Source organism: Anser anser (genome assembly GCF_964211835.1).
Source record: "Anser anser genome assembly, chromosome: 4".
Taxonomy (NCBI): domain Eukaryota; kingdom Metazoa; phylum Chordata; class Aves; order Anseriformes; family Anatidae; genus Anser; species Anser anser.
In genome coordinates, this window is record NC_139724.1 from 49070672 (window position 1) to 49087291 (window position 16620).

General features: G+C 45.0%; 2 protein-coding genes across 11 annotated transcripts in view; one reads left to right on the forward strand and one right to left on the reverse strand.

Moving 5' to 3' along the window:
• ADAMTS3 (ADAM metallopeptidase with thrombospondin type 1 motif 3) overlaps positions 1-4573 on the forward strand; it is a 159128-nt gene extending 154555 nt beyond the window's left edge. For all 4 annotated transcript variants that reach the window (XM_083836119.1, XM_083836120.1, XM_083836118.1 and 1 more), the window contains one exon: positions 1736-4573. In XM_083836119.1, coding sequence (XP_083692245.1) covers positions 1736-2313 — 578 coding nt within the window. In that variant the 3' untranslated portion in view covers positions 2314-4573. The remainder of the gene's footprint in view (positions 1-1735) is intronic.
• A 141-nt stretch (positions 4574-4714) lies between these two features.
• Positions 4715-14495, reverse strand: LOC310899591 (uncharacterized protein). 7 transcript variants are annotated; one of them, XM_083836127.1, is made up of 7 exons: positions 12592-14495; positions 12311-12508; positions 12022-12185; positions 11561-11637; positions 11307-11417; positions 11062-11100; positions 4715-8203 (listed from the first exon to the last, which is right to left on the reverse strand). In XM_083836127.1, exons 1-7 carry the CDS (start codon positions 12693-12695, stop codon positions 8105-8107), a joined length of 792 nt encoding a protein of 263 aa, XP_083692253.1. In that variant the 5' UTR covers positions 12696-14495; the 3' UTR covers positions 4715-8104. The 7 variants fall into 7 exon arrangements, with proteins under 7 accessions (XP_083692253.1, XP_083692255.1, XP_083692254.1 ...); XM_083836129.1 differs by having other exon boundaries at positions 4715-8379; XM_083836128.1 differs by having other exon boundaries at positions 4715-8379; positions 11062-11111.
• Positions 14496-16620: the final 2125 nt, after the last annotated feature.

Below are 16620 nucleotides of genomic sequence, written 5' to 3' on the forward strand. Positions count from 1 at the left end.
AGTTTAGATGAATTATGAATACAGCCCTTGAATTTCCCATGCTAATTCCTGCTGAAAATAGTCTTATAGTGCCTCCATGGACTACATATGTTCCCAGGCAAAGCTGCAGATTTAATGCTAGGCTTGTCAAGAACCAATAAACACCCGTCCAAGGAAGCACATCAGGACTAGGAGCAAGGAAAAAATTTATATTACGTGCTGAAGTCATATAATTTGCTATTTATAAACAACACCCCACAAGCCCACTGACGTGTGTAATTTTACTGAATTCAGTGGAATTAAGCTGATTTACACTGATTGAGGGGTTGGGCTACAGTTAATATTTTAAAATAGGAAAACTCGGTTGCCTAATGTGCTGTTGACATGTGGTGAGACAGCATCTGTACACCAGTGAGAAAATATCACAGGACAGAAAGCTAATTTAATTTCAGAGTTTAATAAGTGGCAACACATGCCATCTGTTGCTCGTTAAAATGTTGACTACATAATTGCTAACTATGAATTGAGGACTAGACATGGAACAGATATTCTCAATCGTTAGGGTTAGCTTTTGGCCTTTTACATTATAATTTTACATGCTTCTATTTTAAGTAAAATCCATCAATACTATTTCAAGTAAACTGTGATATCTTAGGAAAATTCTGTTAATGGGAATGTTTTGCTGGTCTCTTCCCAAAGTATTTGAATAGTTACTGGATGTACTGAGCAACTCACTTGTCCTCAATGCTGGTTTTCTGTCCTGTGACGTATTACACATTCCTGTGTTCCTGGTCTGCTTCTGAACTGCTGCTAGAGCCTCAGCACCAGATTTAGGTACTAGTACAACAGATTAGGAACATAAAATTCTCAACATTGCCACCTACTGATGCGTGTTAGAAACTGTCAGTGTTTGTCCCAGTCCAGGTGTCATTAAAACTTAGAACTTTGCAAATGAGTTCATGTGACAGATCATACTCTGAAGAAGACTAGGTACAGATGTGCTCTTAGCTAAATATAAAAGCCTTATTCTTCCTTTTTCATATTCTTGCAATGACCACTGCATTTCTATGTGTCGAATACAAATATCCAGCAAATGCTCAAAGAAACTGACATTTTTGAGACCCTCCAGTACATCTTTGACTTCTTTAAGATCTTTTCTCTGACTGAAAGGAATGCCATGCACAACTTGAAGGCATCTGAACTATCTGTTAAAAGCTTTCCATCGGTTCTCTAGTTATGTTTAGATCACTGAAAAACTAAGAAATGTATTTAACACTTTATTTTAAGAGATTGTATAAAAGGCATCTCTGAGAATTACTACTTGGGATTTCTTTAAGGGAAAATATAATTGTTTTTAATGTTGCTGATAGACAATGTCCTTAGGCTAGAAGGGAAGGTGATTTGGGGTGGGTAGAACGACAACTAGTGGGGTATTTGGGAGTTATTAGGTTATCATTGGAAATTGCTGTCTGGCCCTCCAGAAATAGAGCATGACTTTCCTCTCCTCATGACTGGTGTGCACAGAATCCAGCATTTTCAGAGTGAACAATGATTTTTTTTTGTTCCCAGCTAGGCCTCTTTGAAGGGGTTGGGTTATTTTTACGGGGTGGGGTTGGTGAGTTCTTTGATGGATGAAGCATCTCAGACTAGCCCATCATTTTGGAAACATGGGCAGAACTTTATCAATGCCCATCTAAATTCCGTCCAGGCACTCTTCAGTGCTGGGTTTGTAATCAGTATTGGATTTGTTTTGCAGATGAACCCTGTATGGGAGACAAATCTATCTTCTGTCAGATGGAAGTGCTTGCACGGTACTGTTCCATCCCTGGCTACAACAAGCTGTGCTGTGAGTCCTGCAGCAAGCGCAGCAGCACCCTCCCACCTCCATTCCTTACCGAGGCTGCTGAAACTGAAGAGGAAGCACTGTTTGATCACAGTGACCTGCCTAGGGCTTTGGCGATGCCAACACCGTCAGTGCCCCGCTACGCAGAGCTCCTGCCTGGGCGAAGTTCTCTGGGCAGGCTTCGCTTCGCAGAAGAGGATGCAGATACACGCATCTCCCCATCAAACACTAAGCCTAAAGGTGCTGAGTTTCTGCAATGGAGAGTTCCTCAGGCAAGCAAGACTTCTAGGCTGTTTGCTTTTCTACACCAGCCACCTGCCAACAGCAGCAGTCTTGGCCCTCGTAACGCCCTTGCTTTGGCAGCAGCAGTTCCTGTGGTGCCACTTAATAACACCATGGTGGGTGCTCCTTCTCCATCAAGAACATCACGGAAGGGTGAGAAGCACGTTGACAAGGGATGGCCTTCGAGGTCCTCCACTGTGGAAAGATGAACGCGAATGCCATGTGGAGGATAGTAGCAGAAAGCGGCTTTGTTTGGCTTTGTGTTTCAGTTCTTTACTTCTGGACACTATGGTGCATGCTGCTTTCCACGAGCAGGACACTGCAGATCATCAACTCATTTCCTTGTAAATACAAAGAACGAGAAGTGCTGGTTCACTTTCTAGTTGCTCCCATCCTCCTCCCATCCTGCGTCACCTGGGTAGCGTGAATGTGTTGGAGGAAAGCACCAAAGAATATTCCTAACAGTGAGAAAAAGTTGCTGAGGGCATTGGTCAAGCTCTAGTACAGGGAAAGCAGCCCTGATGGTCAGCACTCACCTCATTATTTTTGTTTTTAAACACATGTAGAAAACGCCCCACTACAAGAGGTACCAAACGTTTACACTATACAAAATACTTTTGCAGTGGAACAACCGAATCCATAAGACTTGTTTTGCTAATTTATCTATATAAATGGATATTGTATGAGCAAATTTGCAGCTGTTGTGTAAATACTGTATATTGCAGAAAATCAGTATTATTTTTAAGAATTTTGTGCTGTCAGACAACTGTTTACCTATGTTACGTTCTGGACAATTGTTAGGTGCCTGCCATTGAGTACTGCCTTATTTACATTCCACAAGTTGATTTTTTAAGCAGCGTTGTCATAAAAGGAGGAGTTCCATTTTCATATGAATTACATCTACTGACACTAGGAAAGAGTTTGGTTTTTATTAATATCAACAATGTGATGCTTTCTTTTGAAATAGGGGGGAAAAAGTGTAATCCTCAAGGTATGAGTCTACTTATTGCCACCTGCCTGTTAAAAGTAGGTTTAGAAATTTTAGTGTAATTCTAGTCACAGGTTGGAAAAACAATTGTATGTGCCTGTGAAATGAACACTGACACCCACGGCCCACGCTGAGCAGGCACTGCTTCAGTTTAGGAGTAGCAGTGCTGTCCCTTCAGACTCCTTTTGCCTACAAGGTCAGACCAGTGTAGGAAACCATGTATATACTGTAAGTACTGTAATATTCACAAGTCAAAAATGAGTTGTGTTTTCCAGACGATCCGGTTGTTTTTTATGAAGCTGAAAAAGCATCACAGTGGTAGAATAGGCACTAATAAGAAATAGCTGTGGCAAGACTTAAAATAGATTTTTTTTTCCTACTGGAAGCATTGATTTAAAGGTGAGAGAGATATTTATTTTTCAGCATGGTTCACCTCAAAATCTCCACAACCACAATGCATCTGACTGCAATAATGTACTAGTAATTTATGTCAATAACCATCTTGTTCACAGTCCACCCAATCACACTCTCTCCTGTGTGTTGCTGTAAAGTACTTGTATATAGGATTGAGAACTAAAGATATTTATTAAAAGTTGAATTCTTGATAGTATTTTATGTACTAAATATTTACACTAAGGGCAGTTGACTATTCTTTTTGCCATGATAAAATAGAGAGATGTAAGTAGATACCTGTACATGCTATGTCATACGGATAGAACAGAAATTTAAGCTAACTAAACTACTGTAGAGAAATTGTTGATCTTATTCTTAAAAAAAAAAAAAGTCTTATGACATTTCTTTTTGTTACAGGCATCTTTAATTTCTAAATAGGCTATGAAAGATTCATGTGCAATTTTTGGCTCCCCATAAAAGGTCCTCATGATTGACCCATTTATAAGGACAGTGATTGTGAACCTCTAACATCCTATAAAATAGCAGGACTCCAAATTGGGACTCCAAAGGCTAACTGCTAGATAGTAACTTCCGTAGTGATTATGCAAAATCACTATGATGAAGTAAGGATGAAAACTGTTGTCAGAAGACTTTTAAGGTCGATGAAACTTTTAAGTAGATGAATCCTGTTCAGGGAAGTATAGGGTCACTATGCAAGACGCAGCTTGCATTGTGATGTGCATAATCTAACCCACTAAAGTATTGACTCAACACCTCTAAAGAACTGCTGCTACCTTTCTGCAAGGCTTTTGAAGGTCAAAGAAATTAGTATTAAATAGATTGTGCAGACAATCCCTGAGCCTCAAACAGACAAATAGGGTGTGTTTTGTTCCTTGGAAATTCCCCAAATGTCAAATTCTCTTTCTCTGTCTTTATCTTCTACATATATACAATGTGGGTGTAGATAATCCTTGTACCTTTTTGCTTTCTTTTCTACCAAGCTGATTTCACTTTCAATAAAGTGTACACTACTGATCCTGTTTGTTGTATTGGGGAGCACGTAGCAATAAAATCTTTAACATAACAAATCTTTCTCTGGTTTGCTTCGTATGGGAGAGTCTTTTTTTTTTTCATTAGTTTGCCTTTTGCAAAATGAAGGAACACTTACATCCCAAAGCTTCACTCCCTTGAAAATTAAAAATTAAAAAAGAATTAAAATTTTGATTTTTAAAAATACGTCCTGTTTTTACCATTATAGAGGAATAAGCGGGGAAATTGGGGGAAAGGAAGGAGTGAACGTCCTGTGATCTGGAGTCTTCCTGGTACATATGTATATGTCCGGATAGCAGCTCCAACCCTTTTCTCGGGAACATGTAACATTTTGGGCTTTGCTGTATGAAGAATGGTATCTAAGAGATTCTGCACCTGCTGAACAGGAGGCATCTGCTCTCCTCTCCTTTAGCTAGAAATGTTTTCTGAGTAGGTGAGAAGACTTCAGCAGCCAGCCACTGAAGACTTAAAAAAAAAAACAAAACAAAGAAAAACCTCACCCATGTTATTTTAGTACAGGTGCATGTTCTGGCCTTCTGGTCCATCTGTCTTTAAGCAGTTTTGAGACCGTATATCTGCAAGAATGCATCCTTTGATGTAATTGCTGTTTCTCACTTGACAAGTACAGGCTTCCATGTATAGTTAGCATTACCTAACGTCACAACTTCTCTGTGACCAGCAGATGGTGTGATACGGGGCAAGAGGGGATGCTCGATGGGTTTATATATCTGTGGGCCGGCACACAGTCCCACAGATTCACACCGAAGGTTAAGGAAGTAAAGCTGCCTTGTCCATAGTACCCCATGCTCTGGTTTCACTGCTTGAGGTAGGTCATTTTGGGATTGTCCTAAGAGACTTATGAACATTTTTCTCCATTTCCAGTTGCCCATTTTCAAGAAAAGCAAATCCAAACTAGAACTTCTAGAGTAAAACTAGTTTGATAAGGGAGATCTTAATCTCTACATAGAGACCAGAGAAACTGCCTTCTTAAGCCAGTTGTTTTCAAAACCTCAGTGCTCTCCACAACTTCCTGAGAAGGTGAAGCAGAGAGGGAGGTGCTAGTCTCTTCGCCCTGCTAACTGATAACAGGATGCACAGGAATGTCACAAAGCTGCACCAGAGGAGGTTCACAGTGGACATTAGGACAAATTTCTTTACCATGAACGTGGTCAAACACTAGACTAGACTTCCCAGAGAGGTGGTTGATGCCCCAAGCCTGTAAGTGTTTGAGGCATATGGGTAATGCTTTTAATGCTTTAACTTTTCGTTAGCCCTGAAGTGGCTGGGCAGCTGGATTTGATCTTTGTAGGTCCCTTCCGGCTGAATTAGTCCAGTCTTGTCTATGACTTCCAAGTTGCTTTGATTCTTCTTGCATTTTAGTTAAAGGAATTTGCTAGTAATGCACACTACATAAAACTTGCTTAAAAAAAAAAAAGTGGGGGAGGAGACTGCATTTTATTCTTGTCCTATTTTTTTCAGCCCACACAGATGCTGAGCATTTCACTGGGAGATGCATCAATTAGTCCAGGGTGGGGTGAGGGGCTTCTCAGGCTTTTCCACAAACTGTTTCCTTGGGAATCGAGCCAAAAAAACACACACTAGTGATGCTTACAGCACACAGAGTTGCTTGCAATTTTAAAAGAATTTGGCTGGCCTCAAGCTGAGCCAAATTTCAAACCAGGGCGTATGGGTTACAAAGGGGTCACTGAGAGCCACACACCAGAACACAGGACAGAAGTGGAGATATGATGCCTGGGATACTGTCAAAGGAGAGGCAGGTAATACTTCAGAAAGAGTAGGAGCCTTTTCTGTTTGACACCTGGTATTCATTTCACAGATGTACCTTTTCTGTGGGGTTCGATGCAGAATATTTCAGTCTGTTATTTTAGCCTTGCTTCACATTGTAAGTAAAAGGAGAAACACCTTTGAAATCAGAGGGGTGATCAATCTGTGTGCATACATGCAAAGGAAGAAAAGTGACTTACTCTGTGGGGAAGTCTCAGCTCATTTCAGGATGACTACTTTGCATTGAATGTTCAGATTACATATGGTTGTGATAAGGATAATTACACAGATGCTCATGAAATCAAATTCTCATTGCTTGTTTAAGTAAACGATATACATTTGGGGTGTTTCACATTACTTGGGTCCTGTAGCCAAACAGCAAGTCTTTTACACTATGACTGCTCTCAGCAGGGTACAAGAGGAACTCTCACATTCTTGCACCAATCCCAAATTATTTTACCAGCTCTGCAGAGTTTAAGGCAAGTAATACACAGGGCTTCCTATGCTCAGTTTGTCCCAAGCCACTGCCAGATTGCCAGGCCCGAGACAAGAGCACCTCTAGGAGATACTTAGGACTCTTCACACAAAAACTCAAAGACAGCCCAACTCTAAGACTCAACCTCAAGCCACAAGTTGAAGCTGTCCTCCTTTTACTTCCTCAGAAACCTAGTGCCTAGGAACAGGCATACTAGCCCCACATCTTCATTCTGGCTGTAGTCAAAAAGGAACGCTTTGAGATAGTCCTTCTCAAAGATTAGTTCTTCTTTAAATAATGACTCTATGCACAAAGAAAGCATCGTCTTTCTGTTCCCTGACGGTCTTTCTGCTCCATGTGTTTTGTCCTCACAACCCCTTACAAAATTTCTGTTATTTACAATTAACAAAACTGAACACGCAGAACTGAGTTCTCATTGCACAGTTGTTTTACACCATGTACTCCACAAATTTAACCTCAGTGCAAGTGGCTCAAGGTATTTCAGTGCCCACTGTGGAAGTTCATGCTTCTTTCTGAGGAAAAGCAATTGCCTTCACCATGTCTTTCTCTGGCAAACAGTTATATTTGACACACTTTCAGGTTCCTGTGACTCGGGAAAAGGGTACTACTAAAAATCACTGACAGTAGGCGAGGAAATCTCTTTAAAATCAGAGTGCTTTCTGAGTCAAAGTAAACACATTTTGAAAGTCCTGAGCAGCTTGCTTAATCTCCCCTGCCATTGAGAATATATTAAACACTTTCAAATGTTTCCAAAGACTCTTGATGCACTTAGGAAGGGGAAAAGGCATTAGCAAGGAGAAACTAAAAGCAATGCTATTAAAAGCAAACTTTCAGATACACATATGCAGCTCGCCCAGGCCTCTGCAGTCACAGGCACATAAAGCATTCTTGGACGTGAAATAAAAAGTATGTTTAAGGCCAAAAATGGATGTACAGGAGCCTTAGCCTTTCCTTTTTGGGTACTACAAAATGCCTTGTACAGCTCTGGCTATCTCCCGACCTCTTCCTGAGACCTTCCTCCAGCTCTGAGCCTGTCCTTCTGGGGACACACACCCTCATCCTCTACACGTTCCATTTCTGCTGAGCTCCATGGAGTGTTCAGATGCATTCATCCCCTTGTATTGCCCCATGCAGGCAGCCAGCGAGCTGGATACACAAATAAGCTATGTTGTACAGTAAGTGCCCAAGAACATAATAAATATTCTTTCTCTCCAAGATCTGTGCATGGGGGGATAGAACAGAGCGGCACTACAAGGCTGTGTTCTCCCTGAGGATGGAGCAGCAAGGATCAAGCAGAGGATCTGACATTGTGAGGGATGATGTGCCAGCCCTCATTGGGAAAGAGAAGTTCATAGTGGGTGCGAAACTGAATGTGGCATCGACCAGACTGGAACACAAAGGAAGAAAAGTGAATAATAACAGGTTTGCTGCTGGCTGCTTTCTCCTTTGAATCAATTCCATGAACTCTGGCATGTTCCTGTCACACAGTGACACATTTGAACTCCATCTGCAAAGAGGTACAGCAAATTCCTGTTCTGGGACAAGCTGAGTTGCTTAAATCATCTAGGAGAGAACAGGACTGGTGACTGAGCAGTCGGTTCCCATCAATTTAGACAATTTCTGCAGAATACAAATCAGCGCATTTCCTCTTCATGGGGACTGCTCTGTGACTGCCGTGCCACAAACTAGTGGAAGAAAAATGTACTGAGGCGCTACTCGTTCAGACCTGTAACACTTCAAAAGACCACAATTCCCACTTGCCAGGCTGCTAGATCACACGTCCTCTGCAGTTTGTGGTTAGCCTGTCCTTGTGAGGTGTTTATTCCCCTTGGCTATGTGTATGAAGCGTTACATTTACCTTTGCATCATTCTCTTGAAGCAGAGATAATGTATCCATAAACTGTTAGATCTTACCTGCTGATGTGGCACTGTGGGTTAGTTTGATTGTTTATTTATGGAAGGCAGGGTACATGCAGGTGAAAATAACTATGAAATCAACATGTATTTAGTGCAGTCTGTGATACTGGAAGGAGGTTCCCTTTCAAATGCTACAATAAAATAAAATTGCTCTGCACTGTGTGCCTGTTTTCCTCACTAACATGTTTAGTTGCCATACAAATATTGAGATATTGCTTGCAGACTATCCATTACTTTTAAAGACATATATTAACTTTCATAAAGCACCCAAAACACACTTAAAAGAACAAGAACCGAAAATATTCCTAACACTGTGAAGACACTGAGGAAAGAATCCCAGTTTGTCTTTCTGGAGAAATGGTTTAAAAAAGAACCGGATGTGATTTCTCTCTCAGAAAAGTCTTAGAAAATTCAAATGCTCTTTGGGGGAAAAACCAGAATCCTATCTGGAGAGATGGAGGGACCTGGGGTTAGAAATACAAGGCAGGCTGAGCTAATTCAGCTCCTCAGACTTTCAGCTGAAAACATTTCCTGCTTCTCCTGCCCATTTTTCTGAGCAGCCCTAGCAAACTTCAAAACAAACACAAATGTAGGGCTCGTCTCTGGTGGGTGTACATCCAAAATGTAATTTCAGAGCTAAATACTGACATCTTACCTTATTTTTTTCTCCCAGGTGAACATCCAGAAAGCATGTTGTCTTTAAAGAGTGAAGGATTATCCTCATTCGTAGTTCCAGTGTCCCTGCAGGCATGGTCTGTGCTCCTGACTCATCACGACTGTTCAGCAAATACTGACAAGGCTTTCAGGTAGAATTTATACCAGAAGGGGCATTCTACACATTTAGGAGCAGTCACCCCCAGCAACGACAGTGCCGGTTCTTCTTTAAACCATTTCTCCAGAAAGTGGTGCTGCGTGGTATTGAGAACAGAGGCCAAATCCCACATTTTGGGGATTCAGAACCAGGTCCATTTTGGTTGTTTTGGTGCTCAGAGAAACAGACCAAGCTGTGTGTTTGGGGCTGGGCAAAGAGCACAGCTGCTGTGCATTGGGCTCGGGGCTGGAGCCTACCTCAGCTGTTCTGGGGCCAGCTGTGTGCAGGTGGGAGCCGGTGGCTGGGGCCCCCGCAGCCCCCTGCAGCTCCCCTGGTGCCTACCTCACAGAGCCACAGCCCCACGTGTGGGGCGGGGACAGGGCCCATTGGGCTGGTCAGGGGCTCAGAGGCATGGCGCTGGGTGTCTGTGCCAGCCTTTGCCACAGGCCCACTTCCGTGCTCCCCAATGGACCGACCCAGTGCCATGGCTGCAGGGCTCATAACGGCCTCGTTCAGCTGGTTGTGGGGCTCAGAGACGGAGACCGGGTCACTCGGTTTGGGGTGTGCAGCATGGACCAGTTTCTGTGTGGTTGGGCTCAGGAACGGAGACCATGTTGGCTGTTTCTGGGGCAAACCTTGCACCCCAGGGGCTGGGGGGCTGTGAGGGTGGGTTGGAGGGGGGTGGGCTGGGTGCATGGACCCCAACCAGAGGTGGGGGTCTGGTTGTGGCGGTCCCCAAAGTCTGGGATGCTGGCATGCACCAGGCCAAACAAAGTGTTCAAAATAGTCTCTGGGCAAAATGGTGCTTTCCCGCTTCCACTGCTCATTCATTGTACCCAGTGCAGAATGGTTACTCCCTTAATTGTGCAGTATTTAGGCAGTTTCTGGACAACTATGACAGTTCATATTAGTATTCTGATTATGACTGGTTGATTTATAGCTCTGTCAAAAGAGCACCTTTTTTTTTTTTTTTAAACAAGCACAAGTTCTAAAGAGCTTGAGCCAGAAACAAGCTGGAGATAGCCAGGAGACTTCAAGGGCTGGAAAGATCCAGGAGACATGGGGCTGGAAACTGCAACAAGCTGGAGACAGCCAGAAGACATTGAGCTGGAAAATGGAACAAGCTGAAAATACCCAGGAGACAACCAGGGCTGGAGCCATCCATGAACACAAAGAGCTCATTAACGAAAAAATACAAACCATATACCAAAGCCTATACTTTACACCATACAAACACAACACATGCAGTGTTGAAGCTGTGACAGTGATTGATTTACGACCTTGTCTAAAGCCCACATTGTTGCAACAAGCAAAAGCTGAACACGTCAAGGGCTGGACATGTCCACCAACTATAGCCGTGTCCAGGACTAACAGATCAATACAAACTAGGTTGGTCCATGTCTATACAATGCACAACTGCGCCATTCAATATTAATATTTAAGTTACAAAAGCAATTGATATATGACCTCGTCTAAAGCCCAGATTGGGTTAACAAGCACGAGCTGTGTTTACTTACCTGGAGCAGAAATCCAGCTGAAGCCATCCAGGGCTGGAGCTGCAAACGAGCTGGAGCCATCCACAAGGGGGAGACACAGGGAGACAGAGATGTCCAGGGCCAATTAACCAATAAATACAATGCAAACCAATTAGTCAATACCTAGGCAGTGTACCGTAACATTAAATTCTCACATTCGCAGTACTGATTGATTAACAAACTGGCCTAAAGCCCAGGCTGTTGTAACAAGCACAAGCTGTAATTACCTGGACACATCCAGGAGACTCCCACAGCTGGAGACGTCCATGAGCTGGGGGTGTCCAGGGCTGGAGCTCCAGGAACCAGAGGCACAGTGAGCTGCAGTTGCCCAGGGTGAGCTGATCAATAAACACAAACTTATTTGTCAATCCATACAGTGCTCAACTAGGACATTCAATATTAATACTCTGGTTATGACAGCAATTGATTTACGACCTTGTCTACAGCCCAGAGCGCTTCCACAAGCACGGACTGTAATTACCTGGAGCTGGAGACGTCCAGGGCAGAAGCCACGTTCCACGCAGCCTCTAAGGGAGAAGCCCCTGCCACGCAGCCCTGCTGCACACCACAAACAAGAAAGGAGGGAGGAATGAGAGCAGGAGAACAGAAAAGCCGTTTTACTTAGAAGAGCCGATGAGAGGGGATTCTGGTGCAAAAACCTATCTGATCAGCAAAGTTAACGGCACAAAACAGCAGCGAGCAGTCAGCTCTGAAAGCTGTGAAGAAGGAACAAAGGCAGTGTTTGTTCTGGGAGAAGGAAGACCCCGAAGGAAGGTGCCAGGGGGACAGTACTCAGGCACCTCTCCACCAGGCAGGTGCCAGCCCCAGGGGAACCTTCAAGTTTTGGGGCCAGGCCCAGGGACAGGGTCCCCTTCCCTCCCCTGGCACAGAGTCGAGCCCGGAGCCCCTGGCTGGGTTGCTGCAGCACGAAGGGGCTCATACTCATGCTGGGCAGGAAGGTGCACGAGGCCTCTGCAGCATCTCCATGGCTGTAGCAGGCAGCAAAGGACAGGAGCTCCTGGGCTCTGGTGGGAGCTGCCAGCCTCCCCAAGCCAAGCAGCGCCTCCTGATCCGCCCACAGGAGCTGAGAGGATCCGTGCCGAAACCTGCATGTGAAGAGTGCAGTGAGCAGGGCCTGGCCCACTGCAGGGGTTGTGCTGGGGACACCTCTGGGGCCGTGGGGGACCTGAAGCCCCACGCACCCCGAGGGGCAGCTGCCCCAGCCCCGCACCGTGGCTGTGCCCTGGGGCTGTGCTGGTGCCAGCCTGCGGCTGGGCAACGCAGAAGCAGGAGCCGGCACCGTGGCCATCGTGGGCACCATGGCCACTGTGGGCTCCTGGTGAGCACCTGACAGCTGAGGGGCAACAGGGTCACACACATGGACAGAAGGTTGCAAGGAGGGACAGGGAGCAGCAGCACCCTGTGTCTCCTGCAGGGAGAGAAAGGCACTGAGAGTCAGTGTGTGACTCAGGATCAAAGCCCCCAGCTTTAATCTCAGCTCCAACTTCACACCTGAGCTGTAGGCAGTCAGTAACAAGCAGGGGACCTGCAAACAGCCACTTAAACACTGTGGCTAAACAATAGGTTAAGAAAAAGTAACCATCAAGGCATTTCATTCAACCCTTGGGAGCACCAGGGCCTCCTGCTCCTCCCAGGGGACTCCAACAACTGCAGCAACCCCAGACCTGGCTGCTCCTGCCCACCTTCCTGCAGGGGGACATAAATCAGGTCGCAAATTAATTGCCACCACCTGAAGCTGCCAAGTAGTGATTGCCGACCTCCTACCGACAGAGCACAGGTGGAACCCACAGGGGTGTCCCCACCCCTCGGAGGGTCTCCAGGTGCTGCCCACTTCTGGCCTTGAATTTTTGTCAAGTTTTGTACTGACTAAGGGAGAACAAGACACATCCCTCAGAGAAGGATGTGTCCATTCTGCAAACAAGATAAAGATGTACAACCTACAGACTAGTGTTGGTCTGCTTGAAGTGGGGTTAAGTGTAGAAACTCACTGTGGTCGTTCCCCTCTAAGCCTTGGTGAGCAAATAAAGCATCTTTTGTTGTGAGACACAAGGTGGGAACGAATTAACACCTAACACCTTAATAGCCTGGCTGCTTTTTTTTTAATGCTACATGTTGACAGGTGCTTAGAAGCATTCGGGACTCCCACACCTCTGAGACAGTAGCTGAAATCTACTGTCTACTGAAATCCCTGTAGCTCAAATCCTTTTTTCAAGGCTGTCCAGCATAATGTCACAACAGGGTAATGAAGTAAAATGCTAAAGGTCTAAAGGCTCTCAGATTGAACTCGGCTGTTCTGAAATAGCCCCACATCTTACATCCTGAACACACGTGTACACGCACTGCTGAGACTGCCAGAACTTCTGGCCTCACTTTGCTACATGTACCGCATCATTCCCCCTTAGAGTTTCCTTGCAAATTCTCATCTAATAAAAGATGGCGAGAAAGGGCAGTGAAGCCATACAGAGTTTAAGAGCCGGCCATTCCAGCTTTTGAAATATCATTCGAACAAACCTTTCCACTATGAGCTCTTTTCTCACCTGCACAGGTCAGAGTCTGTTTGCTGACACCCACTGAATATCCCCGTGCCACGATGGCTTCCCAAGAGTCTCACTTCGGGTACTTTTGGCTTCTGTTTTTCCCATGGAAAAGACTTTTAATTTCCTACTGAACTTGCTCATTGCCAGCTTATACCCAACATGTACTTTTTCTATATTTTCTTGTAGGTAAATATCTTCACTGTGTTTCCCACTATTTCCTTCTGAGACTGAAGAACACAGAAAACTGGGATTGTGCCTCAGCACGTGCCGTACAGTCTGCACAACAGGAAGCTCTTTACAGTTTCTCTCCTACAAAGAGTGTCCTCATTCAGTCCTTCAGCAGTACCTCTGTGAGTTTGTTTGATTTTAAATTCACCTTTCCTGGATGCGTGGGTTTTGAGTAATACACACTATCCCACCACAAGTCTTTCTAATATCCTGGGGATCTCTCAAAGCTACCACCTCCATCAGAAATACTTCCTGTCGTGTTGTCCTAAGATCCTGCTGAGTTAATAATCACTCCTGCTTTCGGTGGGTTTGTAATCCCTGAGCTTCCTTACTCCCTGACATTTCTTCCTGATGAGCTTCCAGACTAAGCAGTCACAAATTGCTGCTACAACTTTAATCATGGCCTCACACTCAGTATGAAGTTTGAAACCATTTTAATGATTTCATCTGCCAGTGACATCCCATCCTCTCAGCCATCCCTTACACAACACGCACTGATTGCACACGTGCCTGGGACACTGTGCTGGAGGGGACAGGCAACCCCCTCTAACGGGTCTGGTGGCAGACCGAAAGCAATCCAGCTGAAGTGTGTGTGCACACACACTGGTATTGGGGAAAAAAAAAAAATGCACTTACCCTGAGCTGGATATATTTTGGGAACCATTGCTCTAATATCCCAAGAAGAGAAGACAATTATCCTCTAAGGATATCAAGAGCATCTGCAACCACATCCCATGCAACAGCAATGTCCCAGGCTGCTTCAGGACCTGCAAAAACAAAGCCACCGCAGTAACTGCAAGCCCAAGCATACTTCGTGTCCTGCATGGCAACTTCCCCTTGACAATGCAAAGGCTTTCAAATTAGGAGAAGAAATTAGATCACACGGTAGCTCCTCAATGCATCAACTCTTTGTGAGCCACTCTGAGGAACAGGCAGCAAACATTCACACCATCGTGTGTGAGCACCTCACCCGGGACACAAACCTGAGAGTGGCACATCTGAGTTAGGCACACACAAAAAACAGCACTTACAGCTGAAGAGGGATGCTTCTATTTTTTCCTAGTGGAACAGGCTTCTTTTGAAAGAGGTCTTTCAAATTTCAGGGGAATTATTTTCTTCCTCAGGTCAGATGGGACTCCTCAACAGTCACAAGCCTCACGATGTATCTATCCTGAGGCGTATAATAAAACATAAACACCTGAGTGTGAGACTGATGCTCCCATCGCCAGGCAGCCTTCTCAGAGACCTTCTCACTTCTGCTGCAGCCAACTATGTTGCTGGCTGCAAATCGCGTCAGCCTGGAGCTTGGGGTGGGACTGGGATCTGGAAAAGCTGAAAAAGTGTCTTCCTTGACCGGCTGTCCCCACTCTTACTGATTGAAATGGTCCCTTCTCATTTCAACTGTTGTTGATTGCCTTGAGGGAAAGCAAGCAAATCAGGTGGTGAGCATTCAGTCCGTAGTCTGTGTTTTCCTACCATCAGGAAAGAAAAGAGGATTGAACTCACCACAGAGATCTTATGACATGTATCACAAAGACCAACGTGTGCAGGGTGTCAGCAGCACATTTACCACACACGTTTCTCGCTGCTCGCCCTCACTGTGCATCGCTGCACAGAGGATGCTTTGACCCTCCCTAAACTGGGATGACATTTCCACCTCATCCTTCGGTCCCAAGCATGCTGCCAGCTCGTGTCACCCATGCATTGCCAGGAAACCACCAGGGAGATGTCAGAGCTGCTGGGTTGTGCCTGCTGATCCAGGCCTTCACCCTGACGGCCTCACCTGGGGCCCCCGCTGCCCACACACACCTCCCCATTGGTCCCGGTGCTATATTTAAGCTTTGGCTGGGGGGTCTGACTTCTCACTGCAGTAGAGAGTGTGCTGTGAGTGCTCTTCTGCCTTGTTAGCAGGGATGTTGTAGTGCTGCTCTTCTTTTCTGCCTTAGTCTGAGCAACGTTGCTGGGCTGACTTGAGTCCTTGTATGGGTGCTCTGGGGCTACCCCTAGTGGTGGAAGCACTGTTTTTCTTTTGTCTTTAGATTTAACCTTTATTTTTTGTCTTTTTGCAGACCAGTTTTGGTGTGTTCTGTCTCCATTAGTTAAGTACATGTTAGTATGTCACTGAATACTTACTTCCTTTCTGATAGCTTATGTAAATACGGTTGGAACACGTTCATTTCAAAACATGCCTGATAATTCTTGTCATTGTGATTGGTCTCAGAAGTGTTCTACCTTTATTTTGGTAATGGATGTTAGTAGTAAACCTTATCTTTCTGACTTCTGGCAAGGCTTCTATTATCCATTTCAGCTGAGTACAGTGTAAAGGGCACCTTTCTATTACCTGTCCCCGTAGAGTAGCACTCCAGGAACCCCCTGAAAGTTAACAGCAGAGCAGGGGCTTTTATCCCAAGGCTAAGCCAGAACCCTGGAGGTGGATTTCTTGCTCTATGTGCAGAGAGTAAAGGCTAGATCAGAGCCCTCCTTGGCCTTCCTGTGACTTCCTCTGGACTCCCAAGGAAGAAGGCAGCTGTGGTGGTCCCGGGGGGGGTGAGTACTGGCACTTTGGCTATGGGGCTCAAGGGCAGTTGAGTTTCCCAGGGAAGGGAATGCAAGAAGTAAAGCTAAAAACTGTAATCCAAAAAGTCCATGTACCAACTAGTTTGACCAGGACAGTACAGGTTACTCTTTTCCCCAATTTCCCACTCTTGATTTAAAAGCTAACCCTGCCTTATCTCTGGGAGGGGGGGGGTGGGTG

Coding starts and splice junctions, on each gene's coding strand:
- LOC310899591 (XM_083836123.1), bottom strand. CDS start 12,695: ATGAAATGCCTTGATGGTTACTTTTTCTTAACCTATTGTTTAGCCACA. Junction 11,638..12,021: donor CACCTTCCTGCCCAGCATGA/GTATGAGCCCCT, acceptor TGTGGTGTGCAG/CAGGGCTGCGTGGCAGGGGC. Junction 10,652..11,061: donor CAGCTGGATTTCTGCTCCAG/GTAAGTAAACAC, acceptor TCCATTTTCCAG/CTCAATGTCTTCTGGCTGTC.